The 16,045-nt window shown below is 42.0% G+C and overlaps 1 protein-coding gene and 1 long non-coding RNA gene across 8 annotated transcripts in view; both read right to left on the bottom strand.

The window, feature by feature from the left end:
* Positions 1 to 16,045, bottom strand: part of LOC143301288 (nck-associated protein 1-like) — a 95,845-nt gene that overhangs the window by 27,838 nt on the left and 51,962 nt on the right. For 4 of the 7 annotated variants that reach the window (XM_076615485.1, XM_076615487.1, XM_076615483.1 and 1 more), the window contains exons 25-26: positions 11,274 to 11,291; positions 7,261 to 7,284 (exon numbers count right to left, since the gene is read on the bottom strand). In XM_076615485.1, coding sequence (XP_076471600.1) covers positions 7,261 to 7,284; positions 11,274 to 11,291 — 42 coding nt within the window. The remainder of the gene's footprint in view (positions 1 to 7,260; positions 7,285 to 11,273; positions 11,292 to 16,045) is intronic. The other 3 variants (XM_076615488.1, XM_076615484.1, XM_076615486.1) reach the window with 2 other exon arrangements.
* Positions 7 to 2,271, bottom strand: LOC143301290 (uncharacterized). Its single transcript, XR_013057757.1, has 4 exons — positions 1,209 to 2,271; positions 666 to 1,162; positions 385 to 595; positions 7 to 288 (listed from the first exon to the last, which is right to left on the bottom strand). It is a non-coding gene; the product is annotated as an uncharacterized LOC143301290 (long non-coding RNA).

Consider the following 16,045-nt stretch of genomic DNA (forward strand, 5'->3'; position numbering starts at 1 on the left):
CTGTAACCACACCCCCCACACCACACCATTCACAACTTTAATGAGGATGATAACTGTTTAATCTATACAGCGCCTTTCCATGTGAAACATGCTTAACTGCACTTAACAATGGTAAAAACTGATATGTGTTTAAACATAATGAGAACTTCGGTATGTAACCCTGCACAAACACTAACAATGATTTATGTCTGTATACACAAAATAGCATTGTGCACAACATGAAAAGTAGTCATGGCAGTAGACATCACAATGAAATCCATACATTTAATGTGCACACATCACACATACCTTTACCATTCAACATGGTCATACCTTTACCATTCAATATGGTCATACCTTTACCATTCAATATGGTCATACCTTTACCATTCAACATGGTCATACCTTTACCATTCAACATGGTCATACCTTTACCATTCAATATGGTCATGGCTGTATGAATGAAATCCATACCTTTGACATGCACACATCACACACACCTTTACCATTCAACATGGTCATGGCTGTATGAATGAAATCCATACCTTTGACATGCACACATCACACACACCTTTACCATTCAATATGGTCATGGCTGTATGAATGAAATCCATACCTTTGACATGCACACATCACACATACCTTTACCATTCATATGGTCATGGCTGTATGAATGAAATCCATACCTTTGACATGCACACATCACACACACCTTTACCATTCAACATGGTCATGGCTGTATGAATGAAATCCATACCTTTGACATGCACACATCACACACACCTTTACCATTCAACATGGTCATGGCTGTATGAATGAAATCCATACCTTTGACATGCACACATCACACACACCTTTACCATTCAACATGGTCATGGCTGTATGAATGAAATCCATACCTTTGACATGCACACATCACACACACCTTTACCATTCAATATGGTCATGGCTGTATGAATGAAATCCATACCTTTGACATGCACACATCACACACACCTTTACCATTCAACATGGTCATGGCTGTATGAATGAAATCCATACCTTTGACATGCACACATCACACACACCTTTACCATTCAACATGGTCATGGCTGTATGAATGAAATCCATACCTTTGACATGCACACATCACACACACCTTTACCATTCAACATGGTCATGGCTGTATGAATGAAATCCATACCTTTGACCATTCAACATGGTCATGGCTGTATGAATGAAATCCATACCTTTGACATGCACACATCACACACACCTTTACCATTCAATATGGTCATGGCTGTATGAATGAAATCCATACCTTTGACATGCACACATCACACACACCTTTACCATTCAATATGGTCATGGCTGTATGAATGAAATCCATACCTTTGACATGCACACATCACACACACCTTTACCATTCAACATGGTCATGCCTGTATGAATGAAATCCATGCCCTTAACATTTTCTCATATCCATGGGTATGTGACACAAATTGTACAATGAATCCTCAGCTCAGCTATGATGAGATAGGACATAAATTATTCTGACATGTTAGTCAAATGAAATGTTGACAAAATGAACACACTATACATGTTCATATTCTCAGACAGTGCAGTACAGTGGTTAAACCAACAATATTGAGGTTTATACTCTGCTAAAACCAATATAAAGAACCTCAAGCAGAATACAACGTCCTCCACGTAAAACCAGTACTGTTCTATACAATTTCATGGTTTTTAATAATTGGCACCAAAAACTTTAAACAAGCTTTGTCATCTTCTTGTACATATCTGAGTACAAAATGACCATGTATTTTCAACAAAGAAAACTAACAGGTACAGATTATTATACTTCAGTGCAGTCAACATGTGGATGATACATATTAACTATCGGACTAAAAATTGATATCACTAATATGAACAATTATCATTAGCTATTTTCATTAATTCCAGTTTATCTACTGGCAAGAATTATGTTGGCAAAAATGAAACTCTCTCTAATGCTGTAGCGATACAATACGAAACTGCTTTTCCTCATGATTTTTCTTTATACAATACTCACACACTGTAAATTGGTGCTTATGCACAAACATTTAGGAAGTAAAAAAAGAAAAGAAAAAGAAAAAGAAAAAAAAAGCTCTCCCAATGAATAAAAAATCTCAAACATTGTAAATACAATTTGCAGCATTCATAAACAGTATTAAAACAGATGGCTTTGATTCATATAATTTATTATGTAAAAAATCAATCCATCAATCTGTTCATCTATCTTTTTAACTATCTCATGGTCTGCACATATATATGTATGTCATTATACATATGGGAGGAAGGTGGCAGAATGGTTAAGACGCTCAGCTGCCAATACACAGAGTCCGTGAGGGTGTGGGTTCGAATCCCGCTCTCGCCCTTTCTCCTAAGTTTGACTGGAAAATCAAACTGAGCGTCTAGTCTTTCGGATGAGACGATAAACCGAGGTCCCGTGTGCAGCACGCACTTGGCGCACTGAAAAAGAACCCATGGCAACGAGAGTGTTGTCCTCTGGCGAAATTACGTAAAATGAAATCCACTTTCATAGGTACACAAATATGTAAGCATGCACTCAAGGCCTGACTAAGCGCGTTGGGTTATGCTGCTGGTCAGGCATCTGCTCAACAGATGTGGTGTAGCGTGTATGGATTTGTCCGAACGCAGTGACGCCTCCTTGAGAAAGTGAAACTGAAACTGAAACTATACATATATATATCATTTAGGTCAATCATTCATCAGTCTATAAAGCAATCATCTTCTTCATTGTGGGTTGCGACTCACACATTCACTTGTCTACATGAATGGGTTTTTACGTGCCTAGCTATTTTCACCCCCGTCATGAAGGCAGCCATACTCCATTTTCGGGGGGAGAGAAAGCAATAAAACAAGCATGCAAAGCACATGAAAAAGCAAAGAAAGCGCTGGATCAAGTGAGTGGATCAGGCAAAGCTATGGTCAGCATGCAATGTTACATCAAAGCTATGGTCAACATGCAATGTGACATCAAAGCTATGGTCAACATGTAATGTGACATCAGGCAAAGCTATGGTCAACATGCAATGTGACATCAAAGCTATGGTCAACATGCAATGTGACATCAAAGCTATGACTACATGCAATGTTACATCAAAGCTATGACTACATGCAATGTGACATCAAAGCTATGGTCAACATGCAATGTGACATCAAAGCTATGACTACATGCAATGTGACATCAGGCAAAGCTATGACTACATGCAATATGACAGACACATAAAACATGTCACACACATGTCTCATAGATCACCATCACCATGTCTGGAATGACTTGTTTTATACACCAAAGCAATCAGAAAAATATTTGCTGTTTCAAGCATCAAAGTCTGGTAATTATATATTTTACCCAGTTTAAGTTTCCATGGAAACAACAACGTGCATCCATACACATATACATACATGTTTGTGTGAATGTGAGTTTTGGTGTGCATATGTGTTTGCATGCATGTGAAAGTGTGTGTGTGTGTGTGTGTGTGTGTGTGTGTGTGTGTGTGTGTGTGTTCTTTAGTTTAGCGTCTTTTCACTATCAGTGATATTAAACGATTTTAAAAAAAAGAAAAGAGAAAAAAAGGGGTGAGAGGGGAGTGGGGGGTGGAGGTGGGGGCAGGGGGGGGGGACATGAGGGAAGAGGAAAACAGAAAAGGTAGAAAACTACCCAAAAATGCATAACTAACATGCAATTACATTTAACAGTAATAATTCAATAATGATAACAATAATCAGAAATCATTAACGCAATTCTGAATGTTGAAGGATGAATGCTGATATCAACAGGGGGTGGGGGTGGGGGTGGGGGGGTGATAAGAAGAACGATGAAGATGAATGCTGATATCAACAGGGGTGGGGGGTGTGGTTCGGAGGGTGGGGTGATGAAGAACGGTGAAGGATGAATGCTGATATCAACAGGGGGTGGGGGGTGGGGGGGGATGAAGAACGGTGAAGGATGAATGCTGATATCAACAGGGGGTGGGGGGTGGGGGGTGATGAAGAACGATGAAGGATGAATGCTGATATCAACAGGGAGTGGGGGTGGGGGGTGGGGGTGATGAAGAACGATGAAGGATGAATGCTGATATCAACAGGGGGTGGGGGGTGGGGGTGATGAAGAACGATGAAGGATGAATGCTGATATCAACAGGGAGTGGGGGTGGGGGGTGGGGGTGATGAAGAACGGTGAAGGATGAATGCTGATATCAACAGGGGGTGGGGGGTGGGGGGTGGGGGTGATGAAGAACGGTGAAGGATGAATGCTGATATCAACAGGGGGTGGGGGGTGGGGGTGATGAAGAACGGTGAAGGATGAATGCTGATATCAACAGGGAGTGGGGGGTGGGGGGTGGGGGTGATGAAGAACGGTGAAGGATGAATGCTGATATCAACAGGGGGATGGGGGGGGTGGGGGGTGATGAAGAACGGTGAAGGATGAATGCTGATATCAACAGGGGGTGGGGGGGGGGGTGGGGGGTGATGAAGAACGGTGAAGGATGAATGCTGATGTCAACAGGGGGTGGGGGGGGGGGTGGGGGGTGATGAAGAACGATGAAGGATGAATGCTGATATCAACAGGGGGTGGGGGTGGGGGGTGGGGGTGATGAAGAACGGTGAAGGATGAATGCTGATATCAACAGGGGATGGGGGGAGGGCGGGTGATGAAGAACGGTGAAGGATGAATGCTGATATCAACAGGGGGTGGGGGGTGGGGGGTGATGAAGAACGGTGAAGGATGAATGCTGATATCAACAGGGGATGGGGGGTGGGGGGTGATGAAGAACGGTGAAGGATGAATGCTGATATCAACAGGGGGTGGGGGGTGGGGGGTGATGAAGAACGATGAAGGATGAATGCTGATATCAACAGGGGGTGGGGGGCACAGGGGTGTGGGGGAGTAGAGAGTGGAGGAAAGAAAAGGGAAGGGGAAGGGAAGTGTTGTGAAGGGTGCATGCCCAACATGTTCTGCAAACATTCCCCCCAACACCGTGCTGTCACAGCTTTGTCAAGCCAAATGTCACATTCATAACCAGCAAGTACTAAAAAAAAAAAAAAAAAAAAAAAAAAAAAAAAAAAAAGAGCAAGAAGGAACCGGTGCTGTTTTGACAAAATCCAAGCTTAAAGGACATTAGAGCTACACACTCAAGCACACGCATGCATCTATGATGTTTGCAAAGCAAATCAAAGTGATCAGTCTGGATCACTTTTTCATGCTCTTAAAAATGAAGAAAATGAGAACACACACAGTACTGAAATGCTCTGGCACAACAATCACTCCACACTTTAAAAGAAAAAAAAAAAAAAGAAAGAAAGAAAAAAAAAATCAACAATGGGCCATCCATCATCTGACAAACACAAATCATGAGTGTCATTCTGACACACTGTGTGTGTTCATTCAGTGTGTTCACATGTGTTTGAAGGATCATGACATTATCATTCTGACAGTGTGTTTATTCAGTATATTACCATGTGTCTCAAGGACCACAACACGTGTTATTCTGACACAGATGTGTGTTCATTCAGTGTGTTACCATACGTCTCAAGGATCACAACATGTGTCATTATGACAGTGATGTGTGTTCATTCACTGTGTTACCATACGTCTCAAAGATCATGAAACATGTCATTCTGACAGACTGAGTGATGCATGTTCATTTAGTGTGTTACCACATGTCTCAAAGATCACAACAAGTGTTGTTCTGACAGTGATATGTGTTGATTCAGTGTGTTGCCACATGTCTCAAAGATCACAACAAGTGTTGTTCTGACAGTGATATGTGTTGATTCAGTGTGTTGCCATGTCACAAGGATCACGACACATGACACTATGACAGCTGTGTGTGTTCATTCACTGTGTTATCAAACGTCCAAAGGATCGCAACACGTGTTATACTATAAGTGATACTGTTGGTTCAGTGTGTTGCCATGTCTCAAGGATCACGACACATGGCACTATGACAGCTGTGTGTGTTCATTCACTGTGTTATCAAACGTTCAAAGGATCGCAACACATGTTATACTATAAGCGATACTGTTGGTTCAGTGTGTTGCCATGTCTCAAGGATCACGACACATGACACTATGACAGCTGTGTGTGTTCATTCACTGTGTTATCAAACGTTCAAAGGATCGCAACACATGTTATACTATAAGTGATACTGTTGGTTCAGTGTGTTGCCATGTCTCAAGGATCACGACACATGACTCATGCAAGAGAGACAGCGGCTGGAGGAAAAGGCTGGCATTCCCCCGCAGACATGCTACAGCGTTGTAACATCATGATCCTTGTGGACAGACGCTACATTAACTATGCTACACTGTTGTAACAGTCGCTATATAAATGATGCTACAGCGTTGTAACATCATGATACTTGTGGACAGACACTACACAAACCATGTTACACTATTGTAACAGACAGTCGCTACACAAATGATGCTACAGTGTTGTAACATCATGATACTTGTGGACAGACACTACACAAACCATGCTACACTGTTGTAACAGTCGCTATATAAATGATGCTACAGCGTTGTAACATCATGATACTTGTGGACAGACGCTACACAAACCATGCTACACTGTTGTAACAGTCGCTATATAAATGATGCTACAGCGTTGTAACATCATGATACTTGTGGACAGACGCTACACAAACCATGCTACACTGTTGTAACAGTCGCTATATAAATGATGCTACAGCGTTGTAACATTATGATACTTGTGAACAGACGCTACGCAAACCATGCTACACTGTTGTAACAAACAGTCGCTACACAAATGATGCTACAGTGTTGTAACATTATGATACTTGTGGACAGACACTACACAAACCATGCTACACTGTTGTAACAGTCGCTATACAAATGATGCTACGGTGTTGCAACATCATGATACTTGTGGACAGGCGCTACACAAACCATGCTACACTGTTGTAACAGACAGTCGCTACACAAATGATTCTACACTGTTGTAACATCATGCTACTTGTGGACAGATGCTACACAGACCCATGCTACACTGTTGTAACAGACAGTCGCTACACAAATGATGCTACAGTGTTGCAACATCATGACACTTGTGAACAGACGCTACACATATGATGCTACAGTGTTGTAACATCATGATACTTGTGGCCAGGCGCTACACAAACGATGCTAGGCTAGAGACTGCAGGGTGTGTGTGTCAGGACTGATGGATGGCCCATGGTGGGAACAATCAGGCGGAGAAAAAGGAGGACTTACCACTGGGTGCATTCTTATGCGGCACTAGCAGAAACAGATGAACCATGACGGTGAGACCAGACAGGAAGACTGCGCCACACAGCCACCAAACTCCACGCACACACCACACCGACACGCACCACACGCGTCACATCGACACACACACCACGTGTCACATCGACACACCACACGCGTCACATCGACACACACACCACGTGTCACATCGACATACCACATGCGTCACATCGACACATACCACGCACGTCACTTCAACACATTCCATACGTCACATCGACACACCACACACGTCACATCAACACACACCACACGCGTCACATTGACACACTGAGGCTCTGTACACCATCACACTGACAGCAGCTGAAACCAGCACTTCCCAAACACCCATTTTCTTGCTACACAATGAAATATTCATCCAAAATGAAATGGTTTAAAATGAAGTTAGTGTCAGAATGCCAGGGCTAAGACCACCACCCATCCATTCCTAACAGATGCCCAATCCATAACAATCAGATTGTTCAATTACTAACAGACAACTAGCCCATTACTAACAGACAACTAGCCCATTACTAACAGACAACCGATCCATTACTAACTGACAACTAGCCCATTACTAACAGACAACCGATCCATTACTAACTGACAACTAGCCCATTACTAACAGACAACCGATCCATTACTAACTGACAACTAGCCCATTACTAACAGACAACCGATCCATTACTAACAGACAACTAGCCCATTACTAACAGACAACCGATCCATCCCTTACAGACAACCACTCCATTACTAACAGACAACGCAATCAATTACTAACAACCAACCAATTCATTACTAACAAACTATTCCATTGGATCCATGGTAGTTCCTCTGCAAAGGTTTTCTTGGAAACACTATCAGGCCTTCTGTTGCATATGTTAAAAAAAAAAAAAAAAATTCTGGAACAATTTTACACATTTCATTGAGTATTTTGCAGTATAATTTACCTCTGATAAGAATCAACACACTGAACTCTTCTTCCAAAGAACACAGGTCACAGCCCCGGGTACGGCTCATTCAGCACCCATTATTCCTGATCCACCCAAAGGTAACACTGAAGATAACGTTCATCTACCCAAGGTAACACTGAAGATAACGTTCAGCTACCCAAGGTAACACTGAAGATAATGTTCATCCACCTAAAGGTAACACTGAAGATAATGTTCATCCACCCAAAGGTAACACTGAAGATAATGTTCATCCACCCAAAGGTAACACTGAAGATAATGTTCATCTATCCAAGGTAACACTGAAGATAATGTTCATCCACCCAAAGGTAACACTTAAGATAACGTTCATCTACCCTAGGTAACACTGAAGATAATGTTCATCCACCCAAAGGTAACACTGAAAATAATACTCATCTACCCAAGGTAACACTGAAAACAATGCTCATCTACCCAAGGTAACATTGAAGATAATGCTCATCTACACAAGGTAACACTGAAGATAATGCTCATCTACCCAAGGTAACAATGAAGATAATGCTCATCTACCCAATGTAACATTGAAGATAATGCTCATCTACCCAGGTAACACTGAAGATAATGCTCATCTACCCAGGTAACACTGAAGATAATGCTCATCTTCCAAAGGTAACACTGAAGATAATGCTCATCTACCCAAGGTAACACTGAAAATAATGCTCACCTACCCCAGGTAACACTGAAGATAATGTTCATTTTCCCAAGAAACACTGAAGATAATGCTCATCTACCCAAGGTAACACTGAAGATAATGTTCACCTACCCAAGGTAACATTGAAGATAATGTTCATCTTCCCAAGGTAACACTGAAGATAATGTTCATCTTCCCAGGTAACACTGAAGATAATGCTCATCTACCCAATGTAACACTGAAGATAATGTTCATCTACCCAAGGTAACAATGAAGATAATGTTCATCTACCCAAGGTAACATTGAAAATAATGTTCATCTTCCGAGGTAACATTGAAGATAATGATCATCTACCCAAGGTAACACTGAAGATAGTGTTCAGCTACCCAAGGTAACATTGAAGATAATGCTCATCTACCCAAGGTAACACTGAAGATAATGCTCATCTACCCATCTACCCAAGGTAACACTGAAGATAATGCTCATCTACCCAAGGTAACATTGAAGCTAATGCTCATCTACCCAAGGTAACACTGAAGATAATGTTCATCTACCCAGGTAACATTGAAGATAATGCTTACTGCTGAACTACCAAAGTAACATTGGAGATAATGCTTATCTACCCAAGGTAATACAAGAAAATACTGGTGTACCCAAGGTAACAATGATAATAATGTTGATGCCCCCCAGGTAACACTGAAGATAATTCTGATCTACCCAGGGTAACACTGGTGATAATGTGGATGTACCATAGGTAACATTGATGATAATGTTGATGTACCCCAGGTAACATTTAAGATAATTCTGATCTACCCAGGGTAACACTGATGAAAATGTTGATGTACCATAGGTAATATTGTGATAATGGTGACGTATCCCAGGTAACAAAGAAGATAATTCTGATCTACCCCAGGTAACATTGAAGGTAACGCTGATCTACCCAAGGTAACATTAATGATACCATTTTGTACCCTAGGTAACTGAAGACAATGATGTTCCGAAGGTAACACTGAAGATAATGCTGATCTACCCCAGGTAACATTGATGATAATGCTGATGCAGCCCAGTTAACACTGAAGTTTATGCTGATCTACCCAAGGTCAAATCAAATCAAATCAAATTATGGTGCTTAGAGCCTCGCCGACCACTAAGGCCATCTCAAGTAACACTGAAGATAACGGTGGTGTCACCCCAAGTAACATTAAAGATAATACTAAAGTAGCCCAGGTAACACTGAAGATAGGAGTGATGTCACCCCAAGTAACATTAAAGATAATACTGAAGTAGCCCAGGTAACACTGAAGATAATAGTGATGTCACCCCAAGTAACATTAAAGATAATACTGAAGTAGTCCAGGCAACACCAAAAATATTGTTGATGTCACCCCAAGTAACATTAAAGGTAATGCTGATGTAGCCCAGGTAACACTGAAGATAATGGTGATTTACCTAAGGTAACATGAAAGATAATACTGATGACACCCCAAGTAACATGAAAGATCATGTTGATATCACCCCAGGTAACATTAAAGATAATGCTGATGTAGCCCAGGTAACACTGAAGATAGCGTTGATTTAACCCAAGTAACACGAAAGGTAATGCTGATGTCACCCCAGGTAACATTAAAGATAATGCTGATGTAGCCAAGGTAACACTTAAGATAATGCTGAAGTCACCACATGTAACATGAAAGATAATGCTGATGTCACCCAAGTAACATGAAAGATAATGCTGACGTCACCCAAGTAACATGAAAGATAATGCTGATGTCACCCAAGTAACAAGAAAGATAATGCTGATATCACCCCATGTAACATGGAAGATAATGCTGATGTCACCAAAAGTAACATGGAAAATAATGGTGATGTCACCCAAGTAACATGAAAGATAATGCTGATGTCACCCAAGTAACATGAAAGATAATGCTGACGTCACCCAAGTAACATGAAAGATAATGCTGATGTGACTCAAGTAACAAGAAAGATAATGCTGATATCACCCCATGTAACATGGAAGATAATGCTGATGTCACCCAAAGTAACATGGAAAATAATGCTGATGTCACCCAAGTAACATGGAAGATAATGCTGCTGTCACCCAAGTAACATGGAAGATAATGCTGATGTCACCCCAAGGAACATGAAAGATATAATGTTGATGTCTGGATTACACAGAGGGCAGGGGGGAGGGGGGGTAACCCCAAAGAACAGGACTGGTACACAGAGCGACACGTCTGGATTACACAGAGGGCAGGGAGGGAAACCAAGGTGTGAACAACAACCAGAGGGAGGGAGGGAGGGGGAGGCAGTGAGGGGTGTGGGGGGAGAGGGGGTTCGTGCTGTGAACACTCAGGCCTTACTTCCCACTGTTCTGTTCTCTATGGAGGAAAAAAAAGTCAAAATCAACACAATCAGAAATCATCAAAACAACTCATGGGGCAACTCAGTTTACTACAACACACACAGTCATAAACCAAATCATTTAAACAACAGGGGCAGTCATAACAAAATATCTCCACCAATAGGGACAGTCATAACAAAATATCTCCACCAATAGGGGCAGTCATAACAAAATATCTCCACCAATAAAACTGAAACTAAACAAAACTTACAAGTAAGAACTCAGAAGTCAACAACCAAAACCAACAAAAAGCAGAGAAACTAACTTAAAGTGACAAACAACCAATCCTGATCATTGTAACAGAAACTAACTTAAAGTGACAAACAACCAATCCTGATCATTGTAACAGAAACTAACTTACAGTGACAAACAACCAATCCTGATCATTGTAACAGAAACTAACTTACAGTGACAAACAACCAATCCTGATCATTATAACAGAAACTGACAAAGTGACAAACAACCAATCCTGATCATTGTAACAGAAACTAACTTACAGTGACAAACAACCAATCCTGATCATTGTAACAGAAACTAACTTACAGTGACAAACAACCAATCCTGATCATTGTAACAGAAACTAACTTAAAGTGACAAACAACCAATCCTGATCATTATAACAGAAACTAACTTAAAGTGACAAACAACCAATCCTGATCATTGTAACAGAAACTAACTTAAAGTGACAAACAACCAATCCTGATCATTGTAACAGAAACTAACTTAAAGTGACAAACAACCAATCCTGATCATTATAACAGAAACTGACAAAGTGACAAACAACCAATCCTGATCATTGTAACAGAAACTAACTTACAGTGACAAACAACCAATCCTGATCATTATAACAGAAACTAACTTAAAGTGACAAACAACCAATCCTGATCATTATAACAGAAACTAACTTAAAGTGACAAACAACCAATCCTGATCATTGTAACAGAAACTAACTTACAGTGACAAACAACCAATCCTGATCATTGTAACAGAAACTAACTTAAAGTGACAAACAACCAATCCTGATCATTATAACAGAAACTAACTTACAGTGACAAACAACCAATCCTGATCATTATAACAGAAACTAACTTACAGTGACAAACAACCAATCCTGACCATTATAACAGAAACTAACTTAAAGTGACAAACAACCAATCCTGATCATTGTAACTGAGAAATAAAAGTAAATACAACTCAAAGGAGAAAATAAGTGAAAATACACAGGATCAAGTTTCTATAAATCATGCATATAATGTCCCATGTAGGATTTGTCCCTAAGATTTTGTGTGAGCAAAAATTTAAAAAAATTTTAAGTGGTAAACTGAAAAATCAGAACCTAACCTAATCAGCACCTTATGTGCATGGTTATTATAATGTCTTGTAGAGCAATTATAAAACAAACCAGTCAAATCTAGGAAGAAATGCATGGAATCTCATACTTTCTGAAGGCTGTGTGTGTAATTCCTAACATGATGAAGACAGGAATTCACAGCAAGACAGGAGACACAGACCTGGACATGTCATACTCTCTGAAGGCTGTGTGTGTAATTCCTAACATGATGAAGACAGGAATTCACAGCAAGACAGGAGACACAGACCTGGACATGTCATACTCTCTGAAGGCTGTGTGTGTAATTCCTAACATGATGAAGACAGGAATTCACAGCAAGACAGGAGAGAGCAGACCTGGACATGTCATACTGTCTGTCTGAAGGCTGTGTGTGTAATTCCTAACATGATGAAGACAGGAATTCACAGCAAGACAGGAGAGAGCAGACCTGGACATGTCATACTGTCTGTCTGAAGGCTGTGTGTGTAATTCCTAACATGATGAAGACAGGAATTCACAGCAAGACAGGAGACACAGACCTGGACATGTCATACTCTCTGAAGGCTGTGTGTGTAATTCCTAACATGATGAAGACAGGAATTCACAGCAAGACAGGAGAGAGCAGACCTGGACATGTCATACTGTCTGTCTGAAGGCTGTGTGTGTAATTCCTAACATGATGAAGACAGGAATTCACAGCAAGACAGGAGACACAGACCTGGACATGTCATACTCTCTGAAGGCTGTGTGTGTAATTCCTAACATGATGAAGACAGGAATTCACAGCAAGACAGGAGAGAGCAGACCTGGACATGTCATACTAATATTTCCAGTAGCCTGTCTGCATGTGTTCTTTAAAAAAAAAAAAAAAAATGCAGCTCTGTACACCACCATTTATATCCTAAACTTATGACATCTTTTAAATCATATCAAACTGACGAAGAAAAGCTTTTTCTTTGCTGTCTCTTTAAAACACAGAACAAAACAAATGTTCTTCAGGCTAAATCAAATACTGTGTCTACAAAAAACAACAACAAAAACAACAACAACAACAACAACTAAAAACAAAACTTCCTACACATCACAGAAAAAAGTCAAAACATAATCACTGCATATCACACACAGCCTGACAGGAGACATCCCAGACAGAAAACCACGCAATTCTAAAACATGGAACAAACATGTGAAACGTCTGTAAGTGAACAGAGTCAGAACTAAAAACTAAGACCTCAAACAAATTAAAATCCAAAGCGCAATCACACACGTACATTTACACGCACACATTCATGTACACACAGACACAAGCATGCTGAAATACCTTCTCCTCCCTCCCACTTTGGCATATGTATGAACACACAACACACAAACATACACACACACAAAGACACACAGCCACACACACAGCCACACACCCACAACTACACACAGATACACCCAACAGATACTGACAAATACACCTGACACATGATCCATCAGAAAATCAATCCCACAACCCATTGATGACACCCCCCCACACACACAAACCCATTGATGACACCCCCCCACACACACAAACCCATTGATGACACCCCCCCACACACAAACCCATTGATGACACCCCCCACACACACACAAACCCATAGATGACACCCCCCCCACACACACAAACCCATAGATGACACCCCCCCACACACACAAACCCATAGATGACACCCCCCACCCACACAAACCCATAGATGACACCCCCACACACACACAAACCCATAGATGACACCCCCCCCACACACACAAACCCATAGATGACACCCCCCACACACACAAACCCATAGATGACACCCCCACACACACACAAACCCATAGATGACACCCCCACACACACAACCAAACCCATAGATGACACCCCCCCCCACACACACAAACCCATAGATGACAACCCCCCCACACACACAAACCCATAGATGACACCCCCCCCACACACACAAACCCATAGATGACACCCCCACACACACACACAAACCCATAGATGACACCCCCCCACACACACAAACCCATAGATGACAACCCCCACACACACACAAACCCATAGATGACACCCCCCACACACACACAAACCCATAGATGACACCCCCCACCCACACAAACCCATAGATGACAACCCCCACACACACACAAACCCATAGATGACAACCCCCACACACACACAAACCCATAGATGACACCCCCCCCACACACACAAACCCATAGATGACACCCCCCACACACACAAACCCATAGATGACACCCCCCCACACACACAAACCCATAGATGACAACCCCCACACACACACAAACCCATAGATGACACCCCCCCCACACACACAAACCCATAGATGACACCCCCCACACACACAAATCCATAGATGACAACCCCCCCACACACACAAACCCATAGATGACAACCCCCACACACACACAAACCCATAGATGACACCCCCCACACACACACAAACCCATAGATGACAACCCCCCCCCCTCCCCCCAGCACACAGCGTTGTGAACATGATACATGTTCATAACAACCCCCCACACAGCACACAGCGTTGTGAACATGATACATGTTCATAACAACCCCCCACACAGCACACAGAGATGTGAACATGATACATGTTCATAATAACCCCCCACACACAGCACACAGAGATGTGAACATGATACATGTTCATGATGACCCCGCACACAGCACACAGCGTTGTGAACATGATACATGTTCATAATGACCCCCACCCCCCACCCCCCCCACCCTCAGCACACAGAGATGTGAACATGATACATGTTCATGATGACCCCCCACGCAGCACACAGACATGTGAACATGATACATGTTCATAATGACCCCACACAGAGATGTGAACATGATACATGTTCATAATGACCCCCCACAGCACACACAGATGTGAACATGATACATGTTTCATAATGACACCCCCCCCCACACACACACACACACAGAGATGTGAACATGATACATGTTCATGATGACCCCCCCCCCCCCCAAGCACACAGAGATGTGAACATGATACATGTTCATGATGACACCCCCCCCCCCCCCCACCCCCCCCAGCACACAGAGATGTGAACATGATACATGTTCATGATGACCCCCCACGCAGCACACAGACATGTGAACATGATACATGTTCATAATGACCCCACACAGAGATGTGAACATGATACATGTTCATAATGACCCCCCACAGCACACACAGATGTGAACATGATACATGTTCATAATGACCCCCCCCCCCCCCCCCACACACACACACAGATGTGAACATGATACATGTTCATAACGACCCCACACAGCACACAGAGATGTGAACATGATACATGTTCATGACGACCCCACACAGCACACGGAGATGTGAACATGATACATGTTCATA

This window comes from Babylonia areolata, chromosome 27 (assembly GCF_041734735.1).
Source record: "Babylonia areolata isolate BAREFJ2019XMU chromosome 27, ASM4173473v1, whole genome shotgun sequence".
NCBI lineage: Eukaryota > Metazoa > Mollusca > Gastropoda > Neogastropoda > Buccinidae > Babylonia > Babylonia areolata.